This window comes from Aquila chrysaetos, chromosome 21 (genome assembly GCF_900496995.4).
Source record: "Aquila chrysaetos chrysaetos chromosome 21, bAquChr1.4, whole genome shotgun sequence".
Lineage (NCBI taxonomy): Eukaryota > Metazoa > Chordata > Aves > Accipitriformes > Accipitridae > Aquila > Aquila chrysaetos.
In genome coordinates, this window is record NC_044024.1 from 2059264 (window position 1) to 2074511 (window position 15248).

At 45.2% G+C, this 15248-nt stretch overlaps 1 protein-coding gene across 1 annotated transcript; it reads left to right on the top strand.

Annotated features, from left to right (window-relative positions):
- The first annotated feature begins 5604 nt into the window (after positions 1-5604).
- LOC115333832 (putative P2Y purinoceptor 10) lies at positions 5605-14764 on the top strand. The gene is made up of 2 exons (XM_029997317.2): positions 5605-6164; positions 11565-14764. The coding sequence occupies exon 2, from the start codon at positions 11567-11569 to the stop codon at positions 12587-12589; it is 1023 nt and encodes a 340-aa protein (XP_029853177.1). The 5' UTR covers positions 5605-6164; positions 11565-11566; the 3' UTR covers positions 12590-14764.
- Positions 14765-15248: the final 484 nt, after the last annotated feature.

The following is a 15248-nucleotide window of genomic DNA, read 5'->3' on the forward strand; positions in this document are numbered from 1 at the left end:
CCCTGTGTTCACGCTCCTAAGACGCCTTGTTTGTCCTACACGGCACGTGACAGGCCTTTTACTGCACCAATCCATCATGATGTTGCCAGCTCTGCACAATTTCTGGGGATGCAGACACCTGCTAACCTCCCTTGGGAAATATCACATTTTTAGCACAATCTTGTCCTACAGAGCATACATAGAAGGTGTTTCCATTGCAGTCCCACTGTTCTCTGTTCCTGTACCTCTTAGCCCTTCTGCACCCTCTTGGCCTCTTAGTAAAGAGGTCTGGACACTGGGGATCACTTTCCAGCCTGGATTCCTGGCCTGCCAGCAGCACGTACAGCTGCTTGGGCCTCAGCCCACACACTGCTGGCTGCACGCACTTGATTATTACTTTGAAGAACGGCCAGTGAAGTTGTGAAGGATTTCATCTTCCTTCAGCTGCAGTTGGCTTTGGTTTAGGGCAAAAGATATGAAAGGGGCTTACAGGGGATTAGCTTTAGTGCCAAGCCCCTACCAGTACTTCAGTATGTTGAGTTTAGTTGACTTGCTTTGACTTTTGCTTTTGTATAGTTCTATCTGTGCACCAGTCTCATTTGTATATGTTAGCAGTCTGACCTCATTCTTGTCAGGTTGTTCCTAGTTTTTAAATTTGATTAAGTTCTTGGTTTGCTGAAACCTTTGCTGCTGTCTACCCAGATGAAGTGAAAGAGGAAGCACAGCCTTATGAAGCAAATGTGATGAAGAACATGAGTGGAAGTTGCTCATATTTATTAGGAGGGTGTTTTCCAGTCTTGGGAATCCCCCGTGGAGTGGATTTCTTTGCTTTTTGTGTTCCAGTTCACATGAAAATGCTTGCCCTTCGCTTTGCAGGCATCATGTGCAGAGTGCAGCAACCTGTAACATCACAGACAATGTTTGAGACATTGGCACACCAATGGCTTTTGAAGCAGCCTCATGTCCCCTCTGGCCTTCCTGGTGCCCCTTCTCTGCCTCTCCACATGTGTGCAATCACTATGTGCGCTCCTATGCTGATAAGCAATGTTGCATAACGGGTGGGAACTCCTTTGGTCTGCTGAGAGGAAGTACTGCAAACATGTAAATACCTGAACTCAGAACCGTGGATCTTCCCACACCAGTTTCATGAGCTTTCCCCTGCTGACCCAGGCACTACCGCACTTAACAGTTACCGTATCTGCTGGCTTAGGCAAGAGGGTGAGCTGAGGGCATGGGAATGCTGCAAGGGTTCCAGTACAGGTTGAAAATCTCATTTCCTGAAAGCCAGCTATTATATTTCAGGTAGGTTCCTAATGGCAACAACCTGAGGATGTACAAGTTCACACCACTATTGCAGACTTTCATTACCCTTACTCTCATAATTGGCTTGCCAGTACAAGAGGGGTTAGTCACCAGCATGTAAGAGTTGACATCACTCTAGCAGATAGTTTCTAAGCTGGTTTTGGTTCCCTTAGTATGATGATCTGACACTAGAAGATCCTTACGCAGAGAGCTCTAAAGGCTGTTAATTGTATAACCTTTACATTTAGTTGGATCTCACCAGATTGTGCCAGTCTTTCTCCTCCAGGAATGCTGCGTGTAAAGGATGTGCTCAATACACTGTGCAGATAAGAAAAAGGAATCACTTGTGCGGGCTTGCGGCAGCTGTTACAGGGTTACTCACTGCTATACAGACCCCCTTGGAAAGAGAACTTTTGCAAGCCTTTTGGACAAACTGGGCAAAGAAATTAAAATCACCACCGACAAAAATAAGCGTGCATTCCCCCCCAGGTCCCTCCCCCACAAAATTTTCTTTTATCTGCTCAAAAAGGCCATAGGTTACTGGATTCTGTGTGTCAAGGGATTCTGAACTGTAAAGAATGGCAAAGAAGTTTTAGCAAAGACAACCGATGAAGCTATTTTTAGTATTGGCTGCATGGAAAATACTTCTCAGAGGCTATGGTGTGTTAAGAGTAGAAGACATATTTCCTCCTTTTTAGTTTCTGCCGAAAAACAGAACTTTGGAAGTAAATAACAATAACAAAAGAGCAATGGTTCTGATGGGTAAGTACTTGCAGCTGGTATTGGCAAGCCCCTAATCTCCCATGAGAAAATCTTCTCAGAGTTTTACCCAGTTCCAGAGATTCAAGGTGCTCAGCTAGTCTGAATAAAATCTGGGGTGAACTCCAAGGTTTTGGGTATCCCAGACTCCAAAACATTCTAAGATTTCCTTTCTCTTTCTGCTGTCAGAGAGGAATATTTTTATTACTGTAGAGACACTTGGATATGAATGTTTTCAGTTCATTATCTATTCACAGTTTCAAGAGCCCACGGAAGGGAGGGACTGTTGTGGGATGTAGTCAGTGATGAACTAAGACAGAACTAGCAGGGTTCTCTATTAGGAAATGCTCCTGCTTTGAATTAAAAACCTATCTATTTCAAACAGAATCTGCCTCTCTTTTGGGCAAAAGTAACATGTCCGTCTGTACTAGGACCAGAGGAAATTATTAACAGCATGTTTTAACTATGCTATGTAACTGTAGCTCTGTAACAGCAAAAGAGTCACTAATGAGCAATAACATTTCAGTTGCCATAAAAATGCAGGCAGGTAATTAGAAATGATTTCTCACAGTACACCCAGGTTTTACCTTTTCAATATACCTGCTTTTTCTTTTTTTTTTTTTTTGCAAGGGAAAAAATGATTATCATCTGGGGGCCCAAATACATAGATAAAAGTACAGAATTCTGAAATGTTTGCCATTCTGTTTTCCTCTTTTTGTTATGATTTATAGCATGTGAGAGGATTTTAGAATAAACAACACATTTATGTACTTTAATCTGCATATATGCTTTCCACTTTCTATCATAAGTCATTGTACTCCTTTAAATAAGCCCATCTAGTTCTCCATAAGAAGACAGACAATCAGGATACAAATATTTACTTTCTGTTTGTCATAGTACAACTTTTGACCAAACTCATATAACTTTTTGGCAGTATCTTTCACTGAATATCTGCTTTTCTGTACTATGAAGGCTTGGCTCGACAGCAAAATAAATTTGCTCTCCATGCTACGACATGAAAACTAACTCTAAGTCTTTATTTCAGGCAAATGTTAATAATTATATATTAGTGACACTAATAATTCAGACATGTAATTGTTTTTCCCCTGATTCCCGCTAAGGGGCTGTAATTTGTTTCATTAGAGATTGATTTTTTTCCTCATGTGACTCCTTCCCTTGAACATGTGGAAAACACACATATCTGAAAGAACTGCTTCAAATATTCTATGAGCTAAAAGGCATTGATGCTGTTACTGCCGGCAAGACACATAGTCGGAACCTAATTTTGGATTCTGGAAAAGAACTCAGAACGGAAACAGAAGCATGAAAAAGGCACAGTAACACGTTTCTACATGTGTTCATTCTCGCACGTTGAAACAAGCTTCCTAGCAGACAAACAGGCAAATTTGGACTTCTTTTTTTTGCATTAAAGCCACAAGAGCGTGTATTGCTCAATTATTCATTACATAACGGCGGCAGCGCTGGCACCGGCACGCCGCAGCAGCTAACGTCAGGCTGCTGCTGCGGTTGAACCCCCACGCTTCCCAAACCGGCAGGTAGGCTCTGCCGACGGCAGCAGCCTGGGGCATCCTCTCACGGGGGAGCCCGCTCCACACGGGCTTCTCTTCTCTACCGTGGAGCACACCAAAGTCACGCTGCAGACCACCCCGGGCTGAACTCCACAAGTAACCAACCCAGAGCGACACAAATATAGCTGAGGTCAAGCCCCTTCTCTGAACGCCAGGAAATGCTGCCCATGCTGTTTCGCAGGAGCCAAGCTCTCCTCTAATATAGGTAATTATGGTAGCGAATATTTCTAGCAAGCTCATTATCCTGGTAAGCAAAAACCAAGAGTGGGAACAGTCTTTGGCATGCTATGTAAAAAAAAAGTTTTACCTACAGAATCAGGGCAGATAGATCTATAGGGAAAGTACATCTGTAACCAGTGTAACTGCAAAATCCCTAGAGTGAGTTCAGTTTTATCAGCAGAAAATATCCACTTCCTCACTCCCTGCCTGCAGGATAACTGATACGCAATACTGGCAAGCAAGGTTCAAATCCTCCAGACTGGCGATGCCAAAGTCCTCTTCCAGTACCAAGGATGCATGGTGCTGGACAGGTCGCAGAAGTTTTTTGAATGTACGTAATCTTCTAGCTGAGTCTCACGAAAGTCCAGACAGCAAACATCCACATTCAGACAGGAAAAATGTTATCCCCACTTTGCAGCTGGGTAAATTGAAGCACAAAGAAATTCGGCAGAACTATTCTGTAGGTTTTATATGACTTGTGCCTTTAAATCTCTGTCTTGCTCCTACACTTCTTGTGTAACAATCTGCCCTAAACCAGGCTGCCAGAACAATTTATGTGCATAGAGCAGCAACAGTGGCTGCATCTCTTCTGTAAGTAGACCTGTTCTTAAGTATACAGTGAATTTTCACAAGCACCCTTTTTTATTGTTACAGTTTACTTTTGTAACTGCAATGCTTCACCTACCGACAGGTACAAGTGCAACTATGATTAACTTCATCTCTGCTTTCTACACGGATTGTGGCTTTTGCTCAAATCACTCAGGTCTATTAGTGACAACTGAGTGGGGATGAAAGCGTTACAGATGGAACTTCATGCAGACAAGAGAGCATCTGCGGAAGAGTTGATAACGTTTGTTTTCCAGAAATGCTAGTCGGGTCAATCAGTGAACTGTTTCTGAATTGCTGTTTCCAAATGAGGCTCTGCTTAGCTTGCCAGGCTATGGAGTATCGTGCGGTGATTTAATGTTAAAGACAACTTTGTGGTTGAATAAATTCCAGCAAATATGTTCCCATTGCTGATGAACAACTTAAAAAATCAGCTAAACAGGATGTACTGATAAACACTGCAACATCGGCCAAAAGCTCACTATTGCTTTTCATGAAGCCCATATAAATAATTTTAAAATAAACATCTGACAGTCTCCCAACTTCTACCAATGTCCTTTGACAATTCATGGAAACAGGACCGTCTGTAAAGCACAGCGCTGCATTTTAGGGGGTGTTCATTGTGAGGCATTCTTATTTGAATCAGAGCCACTAGGTTTGGGTCTCTGAGGTTTCTGAGCAGTCAGACATCAATGTCTATATTGTCTCCAAGACAGGCAGTAGCTGCAGTGATGTTCTACTTCACACACTTAAACCACGACAGAGCAGAGAGTTAAACTGCTGAGCTACAGGGACAGTTGTGTGCTGCAAGCCAGAGGCCGACCCAGAAGAGGCAAAGCAGGGCAGATTCCCGGTGGCTTTCTGAAAATCCAAACAATTAGATCCCCTAAGAGGGTAAAGTCCTAGCCTCACTAATACATTTACCCCCTGGGATAAGGGTGAGGCTGGATTTCACCCCGTTGCTTGAAACAATTTAAGAAGTGCCACTGTTTGACATTGCTGGCAGGGAACTCCAGCAAGTGTAAACTGAGCTGCCTGCTTATTTAGTTCAAGAGAAATGTCAACCAAGGCTCAGGCGAGTGCTATAAAAAGCCGTTGGGAAGTTGGACTTCATCAGCAAGAGGGCTTAGCACTAGGTGAAACAGAGCAACTGCCAGCCGAGGCTCACGCATGGCTATGACCATCTACAGCCCTGCCATCAGGAGGCAAGAGCAAAGCTGAACTTCGCAGGGAGGAGCAAGCAGAAACCTCAGGAGCGTTTCCATGGTCAGCTCGGAGCTCTGCTTGGAGAGGAGGAAGAGTGGGAGAGGAGGAAGGGGTGCCCTGCACGGAGCAGCACCCAGCTCCGCTCGGGACCTTCTCCCACGGCAGCCCCGGGGGGTGCCAAGCCATCGCGGCGGAGCGGCGGGAGAGAAAACCACCGAGGACGAAGGCACGTGAACCCGATTTTGGGACGACCCTGCGTATGCCTGGCCGGGACTCAGCTCAGCAGGGCTGGGAGCCCAGCAAGCGAGTCTCCCCGAAGCAGGTGGGGGCTGCGAGCCAGCAGCAGCCGCAGCACGGAGCCGCAGGCAAAGCAGCACCTTGCAGCACCCCGTGATGTCATTCAGGTCGCCGTGCACATGTAAACACGGCTGGCGCGGTGCAGCCAGGACACTCCACTTCCTCCCGCCAGCACAGTTGCACTTAGCTGGGTTTCTGCCTGAAAAGGTAAGGCTGCTTTTAAGCTCTCTCTTTGCGATCTAGAACCCTCGTTCACGAGCCTATGCTGTTTCCTACGAAAAAACGTTGAGCTCCTCGGGCTTTTTCTTAGGGGTTGGCTCTTGCCGGGAGGAGATTTGTGGCACTTTTGAGGCTTGAAAAAACAGCAGCCCTCCTTGCACGCCAATCCTCTGTATGAACACATGGAGGAGTTGAAACAGCGGCTGCATGAAGTTGCTGTTGCTAGAGAAAGCAAAATGTTAGAGCGTGGGCAATTAGCTGGTCTCCAACTGTTCTCCAGTGTCATTGCTAGGTACAATTTCCTTCTTTTGCCTGATTTCTCAGGGAATATCTTTTCTTTTAAAATCATACTTGACAGTAAGGGAAACTTGCAAATCTGTTTTTTCTAATGGTGATTTATATTACTATTAAAAAAATCCACATGCTGCCTGTCTTTGTGCCATCCAATGCTCTTTGACTGAATTGCAACAGTAGGAAATTAATTAATATTAGTCAGTGGGACACAATATGACAAAAACAGCAAGATTGCTTGGGCTTGTTTTTCTTAATGAGAACCCTGAGGCAGTTTTAATTCATAATTCAGACTGCAGTCACTGGTCTGGATTAACACTTAACTTACTTCAGGGAGTGAAGGTTTTAAACTTTACTTTGTAAAAGGTGGCTTACTGATGGGCTTGCATTCACTTGCACCGGCAGCTCACCTCTGACGGGAGCACAGCAATATAGCACACATGCAATTTGGCACTTACAGACAGGATTCATAGTGGGTGGCTCCTGAATCTGAAATTTCTTTAAGTAAATCAAAAGAGAACCGCACCAAAGGTGAGTCAGTATGTCAGATCTGGCTTCCCGCACATTTATGTAGGAGAGGACTTCAGCAGCAGGCTGGAGCAGTAGGATGTGTGAAGTAAGAGTGTGATTTTTGTTCAAGGGCATGTTTTCTGGGTCAAGTGAAAGTGCTGGGAGCCTGGCTCCAGTGCGAACATCACCAGCCAGGGGAACCGTATCCATGATGGAAGTCCATCCGCGGGACAGCCCTCGCCAGCCTGGAGCAAGAGCTCCAAGAGGGCTGCCGGTATCCTGCTGCGTGTGCATGTCCTGCTTCTTCAGCTGCCGGAGCTGCAGAAGTGAGAATTAGATTAGTGTTGCAAAACGAAAACATCTCATCACAACAGATCAAACAACCCAGATCTGCTCTTTTTTTGTGGAAGAAGAAAACCAGAAAAAGTACCCTTAACTGTAGAACTTTCCACTTCTGACTGCAGAGGTTTCATACCAAAGTGCGAGTGCAATAGCGTGAGACATTCACGGCCATGCAATGAGGGCAGAATGTAGAGGCATTTGTGTCTTAATCAAATCAACTAACCTGTCTGCTGACGGCCATGCCAGAAAAATCCAGGACTCTGGAATGATATTCCTTTGCTTCTCAGTCCTGTCAAGATGAACATCTTTTTCCTAGAAATGCCATGTTTAGCTTCATCCAGCTACAAGTAATAATGTGCACACTTCATTATGTCCTTACTGCAACAGCCTCAGAAATACAGACTCTATTTAAAATGTAAAAACCAGTAGTTAAAGTGTATTTATTTACTACAATTTTTTTTAAATTTCATATTCTGAAAACAACGTTGCAGTAGGAGCTGTCTCCCTGCAATATAATAAATAAATAAATATAATAAATAAATAAAATCTGATGGAGATTTTCAGCCTTCTACCTTTGCTGTACACACATCATGCAGCAAATGACTCTGCTTTCTTTACAGCTTTGGAGACTAATTTCAGACATTCAATGGTATCTCTGTGTGTCTGCTTTTGTGCACAGGTGGGAAGATAAGGAGACAGTGTGGGATTAAGCTTCAATCTGAACAAGAGAAGTGGGAGGAAGGGCTGAAATGCAATCATTCTGTAGTCCCCTGTGCATATGCCTGGGTGCATTTTGTCCAAAGAGATGGTTTAATCTCATTATATTTTTATGACACTGTAATGAAGTAATTTATTCTCAGAAAGTGCCCTGTTCTGATGAGCCAGCAGACATCACCCATGTATGTGTTAATTGTATTAATGCTTTTGCACTGCCAGCCAGGTCATCCTGCTCAGTCCACTTCATTATAAATGGCCTGACCCCAAGTTCATTGAATGCAAAGGAGAGGCTTTTCCTGACTCCACGGACCATACCTCTCCTGTTCGTCAACCACGGTGTAACATTTGCTCGGGGTGGTGGGGATGGGACATCACCTGCATTTCCACAGGCTGGGTTTTATCACCTTTTGGCTCCAAGGTTCAAAGCGGCTCCCTGGCCTCCATCAAAGTGCAGCTTTTCAGGTGTCTTCTGCCTGTAAATACCAGCAATATAAGGACTACTCCTGGGGGCATTTTTTTTTCCTAGTATCAGTTATTCAGCAACACAAGAGTTTTTCAATTTGGGATCACCCTAGAAGATAGCAACATGAACTCATGAGACCATAGTCACACCACTGCCTCTGCCTCCTGCCACTCAGACAGCCCTAGTCCCTTGGGGTTAGAAAAATACCTTAAAGAGGAGGGCAAAGAAATGAAATCTTGATTAACTCTGACACCTTGTGGACAATTAGCAGATGAAGATGAAGGCTGCTGGGGGAAATCTCTCCTTGCTTTGGGCTCCACCATGGTCTCAGGCATGCTGCAGCCTTTGGAGCCCAGCCCTGTGCTCGTCTGCGTGCCTGGGCACAGTTTGCTGCAATCAGAAAATAAAGGCTGATTTCTGGTATCAAGCGTGTGCATTCAGTATCACCCTTGTGTTGCAGCATACGCATCCTGGACACGTCGGTTTACCCTAAATGGCTCCATTCAGAGGCCAGTTTGAGTCAGCAGCCTGAACTTGATTATTCTGATCGCTGACATTGCGGTTTAGTCCTTAGCTGTCACATGAAATGTAAATAAGGGCTAACTGTATCTAGGGACCTCAGTAAGCAAACTGACTGTTATGACTCATTGGAACTGAAGAACACAGGTCCATTGGCCAGCATTTAAATATAAGTGTGTCCTTAAAATAGAACATTTTGCAAATGTACCTAATCCTCCATGGTTTCAATGGCCATTTAGCACTTGTGTTTTGGAGGGGCACCAGACAGTCAGCCTAACCTTGACATCCAAGGGAAACCAGGCAGCTAGTAACTTTGAAAGTGGCTTTTTAATGGCTTCTTGGGAAAGTGGGAGGTCACCTGAAGGGACAGAAATTGGGTGTAATGAGTGGTGCTCTTACTGGAGGCAAGGGCAGCAGACAGCATGTCCAGCTAGAGCTGCAGATGAACCAGATGGAAAGGGAACACAAACCTCCAGAGCGCCAGAAATTCACAGCCCTCTCAAGAAATGGGATGGAACCCCAATTTACCTCTCTGAGAAGCAATGTCCTGACCGAACACCCCAGTGCTCAGCTCCATGCCCTGTCCACTCCCTGTCTCAGTGTCCTGAGGAGCACCAGAAAGGAGAGCGGGAGGCCTCCAATGTTGCTTCTCAGACCGTTGCATTCAGCGTTGCTTATCTCCTCTTCTCATGGAGATAAGGCCATGGGCCAGATGCATCTTTCCCCCTTGTTTCCAGCACCCTTTGAGCCTCTTCCCCCCTCATGGGCATGTTATGGCCTCGTGATAGGAGCAAGGCTGTGGTGTCCTGGGATGGGGACAGTTGGGGACACCCCACCACGGAGCACAGCATCTCGTCCCAGAGCTGCCCTGGGGCAAGGGTTACTGGGAGCGAATGGCAGACTGGAGGGATTGCACTGGAGAGAAAAAACCAGCCTGGGAGGTGTGCTCTGAGGCACCTGGCCTCCATGTACTCATGCCGTCTTGGTGAAGGAAGGGGATTAGAGAGAGGGTTTCTTGACTGCAGCACTTCTTTGATGTTTGGTGCAACTGAAGGATGTAGCCCAGCTGCTAAAGCGAGGGTGTTGCAGGAGATAAACATGCAGACCTTGCTTTTTGAAGACTGTGAGAAAATGAAAGACAAGTTTAAAATGAAAAGCAAGAAAGTTGGCGGCAGCATCTGTCTGGGGAGCCTGCAGGAGCAGTGGTTAGGTGGGGCTGCTCACCGTCAGCATCAGCCAGAGCCACTGCACCCGCGGTGAGGGTGGCCTGTGTCCCATGCTGGGACCTTGCCACATCTGGGCATTTCTGGGGCCTGAATTACAACCCTTCCATTGCAGCCTTGAACAGTGTCTGTATGAGCTGCCAAGTCCAAGTACCGCAACGATTAACAAGCTGAAAAAGCAGCTATTTGTGTTCTTTGTCACTTGAGAGCTCTAAGTGCTACTCTTTTTGTAACATGAAGGAAAAAAACATTAGTAACAGGGTACGAGTTACTAATATCTACCTACAGAGACTTTTTCTGGCAAATGCCCCTTGCCAGTGGTGCAGGAAATGAGTCAGAAGGAATGAATCAGTGTCTGCAGTGCCACATGAAATAGGAAGCTGATATTCAATTTTAACTGTTACATTAGACAAGGAGGGAATCGCTGTAATGAGAATTATAATGTTATGGGGAAATACCTGATAAAACCAACTGGCCTTACTGAAGACAAGTCCCAGTTACCAAAGCTGACAAAAGAAAGATGGCCCAACAGTTCAACATGTGACATTTTGCCATCCCTACTCATCTGAATCAAAGGAAAGCCAGAAATTGGAAGTATCTAAAAATAAAATTATCTGATGGAAAAAAGTATTAAACTGAGGCTACTGGGGTGATGAGAAATGGAAGTTGGTGATCTGATTAGGTCTCTGCTTGTTACATTAGCTTAAACACACAGCACCACTGGCTGCATTTACAACAGTCAAACTTTTCAAGCCCACTCCCTGCTACCCTTTTCCACATGGCCTGTCCCCATCATGCCAGAGAATGTGGGTACATGAGGTCCAACAACAGGGTCAGGAGACATGCCACCCGTCCAATGCCTAATGTATAACTTAACAGCAGGTATGATTCAGTGGTTGGCACTCACGTTTTGATCGTTGAGCCATGTGGTTCCTCACACACAGAAGCTGGGCTATGGCATATCTTTCTTCCATGTATTCCTCCCCTGCTACCCGGAGACCAAACCACAGATAATCTCAAGGAGATGGCCAAAAGGATAGGCAGCTTCTCCTGCTCCTCTATTAGCAGTATGGCACAGCTTCACCCATGCTTATGGCACTCGGACAGCCCAGCAAGGAGACTGACACAACAGGAATGGTCCCTCACGCCTGCGTGAATACTCCCTGAAAGGGCAGCTTTGAAGAAGATAGCAGGATGTTTTATACAGAAGACATTTCCAAACCTCTACTTTGTACTGAATAGCCAAATAGGAAATGCAAATGTGAATATTGACAACTCTTGCAGTGCCTTTGCCTTTACAGCCCCTGTTTTTGTTCTCTACAGGAATGACCCACCCACCCTATACCACGACAGATGTCTCCAGCAGCCCAGTCATGACGCAGAGCAACCAGACCTGCTCCAGTCACAATATAACGTTCAAAAACAGCCTGTACGCAACCACATACACCATCATATTCATCCCCGGCCTCCTGGCAAACAGCGCTGCCTTATGGGTCTTGTGCCGCTTCATCAGCAAGAAGAACAAAGCCGTCATCTTCATGATCAACCTGGCCGTGGCCGACCTGGCTCATGTCCTTGCGCTGCCACTGCGAATATACTATTATATTAACTCCACATGGCCTTTTGGGAGATTCCTTTGCTTACTGTGTTTCTACCTGAAGTACCTCAACATGTACGCCAGCATTTGTTTCCTCACCTGCATTAGCATTCAGAGGTATTTTTTCCTGTATCAGCCGTTCAAAGCCAAGGACTGGAAGCGGCGGTACGACGTAGCCATCAGCACTGCGGTGTGGCTTTTTGTTGGGGTGGCATGCTTGCCGTTCCCCATCATGCGCAGCTACGGCCTGGCCAAAAACACGAATACCTGCTTTGCAGACCTTCAAGTCCGGCAGATCGACAGCAAGGTGGCCACCGTGCTGATGACAGGCACGGCAGAGCTCTTTGGGTTCATCGGCCCACTCATCATTATTTTATTCTGTACTTGGAAAACAAAAGACTCTCTTCGGGGCTTCCAGATACCGCTGCAAAATAGCAGCGAGAGGCGGAAGGCTTTAAGGATGGTTTCCATGTGTGCCATTGTGTTCTGCGTGTGTTTTGCACCATACCACATCAACTTCTTTTTCTACATGTTGGTGAAAGAAAATGTCATTACAGACTGCTTCCTGAGTACCATTACACTCTATGCCCAACCCTTTTGCTTAAGTCTTGCGAGTCTGGACTGCTGTTTGGATCCAATCCTGTATTTCTTTATGACTTCAGAGTTTCAGGACCAGATATCAAGGCACAGCAGCATGGTCATCAGGAGTCGGCTCATGAGCAAAGAGAGTGCCTCATCAATTAAGGAATGACAAGAAAGCCAGCTTAAAAGAATGAAGATATTTCATATGAAATCTGAAACTGTTCTGTGATACTCAATTACCAACTCCGTTGTGGAAGATCCTGCGAGTTTATTCAGGGGAGTTTTGTGCCACTGGAAATCTGTCAATATATAGAAGATAGAACTCTGTTTAAGACCGATGTGTTGGAAGCTGATGAGCGACCCAACTGGCATGACTACACCTACTGCTGTGCCACCCACGCCTGACCTAGCTGGACTAGAAAATTTACAGGAGGGAGTGACAAAGCTTTTGCTAGGAAATGGTGGAAACCTCCCAGGAGTTTTTCTTCTATTTTCCCACCTCCATGGCTCTATGATCAAGCCAAAGACAATCCCACATCCATACACTGACATTCGCTGTAGTGTCTTCTCTGCTAAAAACAGACAACACATACAAGAACCTGAAAATGGCCAGTAACAATAAACGGCAGTTTTGGTCTCCGCACTCAGGGCTGCAGACACGTGAAGGTTGGCAGCTTGCTTCAGGACGGCAATCCCGGCTTGCCGCTGCCCGCGCATCCCACTGGTCACCATGCTTTCCTCTGCTTCATCTTTCCCGCACTCCCCCTCCCACAGTTCATTATTTCCCCCTCGCCCAGCCCTAAGTTTGCTCCTTAATTGCTGACGCATCCCGTAACTTGCACCTACAGCTGGTGCAAGACCCTCTGTAAGACAAATTCTCCCAATGGCTCCTCAAACACTCCAGAGAGTGGGACCTGCCCTTGGTGCGAGTGACTTTCTTCCCCTCCAAGCTGCCCCCGTTGGCACGGCGGGGGGGGGGCATCAGCACAGGGCCTTTGCCTTTGGACCGCGAGGGGCAGGACCGCTGGGAGCGTGCCGCAGGCTGGGCGCAGCCGGACTCGGCATCGGCACGGGGGGATTTGACGATGCTGGTGCTGCTGTTCAGGTCCTCGCTCTCTTCTGCGTGTGGCTTCTTGGGCCCAGAGGTATCTGCGATGGATCTGCCCCACGAAACCTTGGCTCAACGGGTTCAGCTGACACATCTTTTTTAAAAGAGAGGTGTCCTTGCCAAGGTGTTTTCCCTTTATAATCGGCTATGAAGATATGAAAAGCAGTGACAAGAAAGGATGCCATTTACGCCTTATTTTAAATTAGTGACAGCTCTTTGGCCAAGTTCACCCACTTTGTGTAACTTCATGGTATCCTTATGATACCTGGGGATTGTTTTGGCTGAACACAGGCACTGATTTATTGCCTTTGAAAACCTGTGTTTTTTCAAAAGCATTCTCAGTAAGCACCAGCATCTTACATGTTGCTACAAAAATAGAAGAAATACCAGAAACACTTGCTAAGTGTATTTTAAATCTAACTACTCAATTCCATGTAATTACATTTTAACTCAGCCCAAAATTTTCTGCATATTATGTTTTCCTACTTGACTGTTTTACAATAAAATGGGAAAAAGCAAACAATAGCCAGGTTGAAATAACCATTGCACTGGAGTTCCTCTAAAAGGCAGCAAAGACATACTGATTAAATACAGTAAACTCTTGTAGTTCTTCTCCCATTTGTGAGATGATGATTATGGGCCACAGTACGATGAACTTGATCTTACATATAGATAAGTGAAAATACCAAAATATGCCTATCTGAAGGAAGTAACTGTCACAGAGAGAGTATTATTGCAGGCTTCTCTAGTTTTCCGGTGAGAAAGCTGCAGAGTAGGCAAACAGTCCATCTCCCACTGAAGTCAATGGAAATGTTTTCTCAGATTAAACTGGCAGTTCATTATGCCAATGATATACATACATGTTTACACACTGCAAGTTGTCCCTTTAAAAATGTGAGCAGAGGTTGATGCTCAGGTACACAGTTAAGCACGCGTAATGATTTTTTTTGTCAATTTAGCAGTTTTCTCATAAGCTAGACACTGTATAATATTGTCAGCGAAGGAGACTTTAGTTTCAATGGTTATTTTGAGGATTTTTATGGACCTTGACCAGCTAGCATGTGACTGGGAGCTGTTTACAGGGATTTCTTTCTAATACAACTCTTCATTTTTCAGGTGAAAACAAGTTGAAGGCACTGTTATGGTAACTATGTAGCTTGTCCTACATTTTTCTTTCAAAAAACTGATGCTTAAAAAATAAACGCATTTTTGCAAACATAAGCTGAGTTTTATAGTTAACACTTATACCTAGAAAACTGAATGGGATCAGCTCCTCCTTGAATCAAAGAGTTCAAATGATGGAGTACATTGACTTTTATTATTCTTAAACAGATTGCTTGCTTGTCTACAGAAAGTCTAATATGACTGGTGTTTATTTGTTGTTTGTTTTTTTTTTAAACTAAAACACTTATATTAGATTTAGAGGTATTTTGGGGAGAGAGAGGTCCTCCGTGGGAATAGCTGTGCTGCAGGTTGTGTGTGACGAGTGACTGCTATCGTCCTTACATGCAGGCAGGACCGCAGAAACCATCTCTCTGTATCTCATCCAACAATCATTTTGCAGATCCAAATCTATTCGGCTTAAAAAAGCACTCACCATTTACAAGAAGACTGGTAAAGCAGAAATTGGTAACTATAGTCCCCTACATACTGAAAGTTATAATGTGGACCTGGCAGGGGAATACCTGCTCCAGCATCTGAATGTCCGAAGAGTGATGGT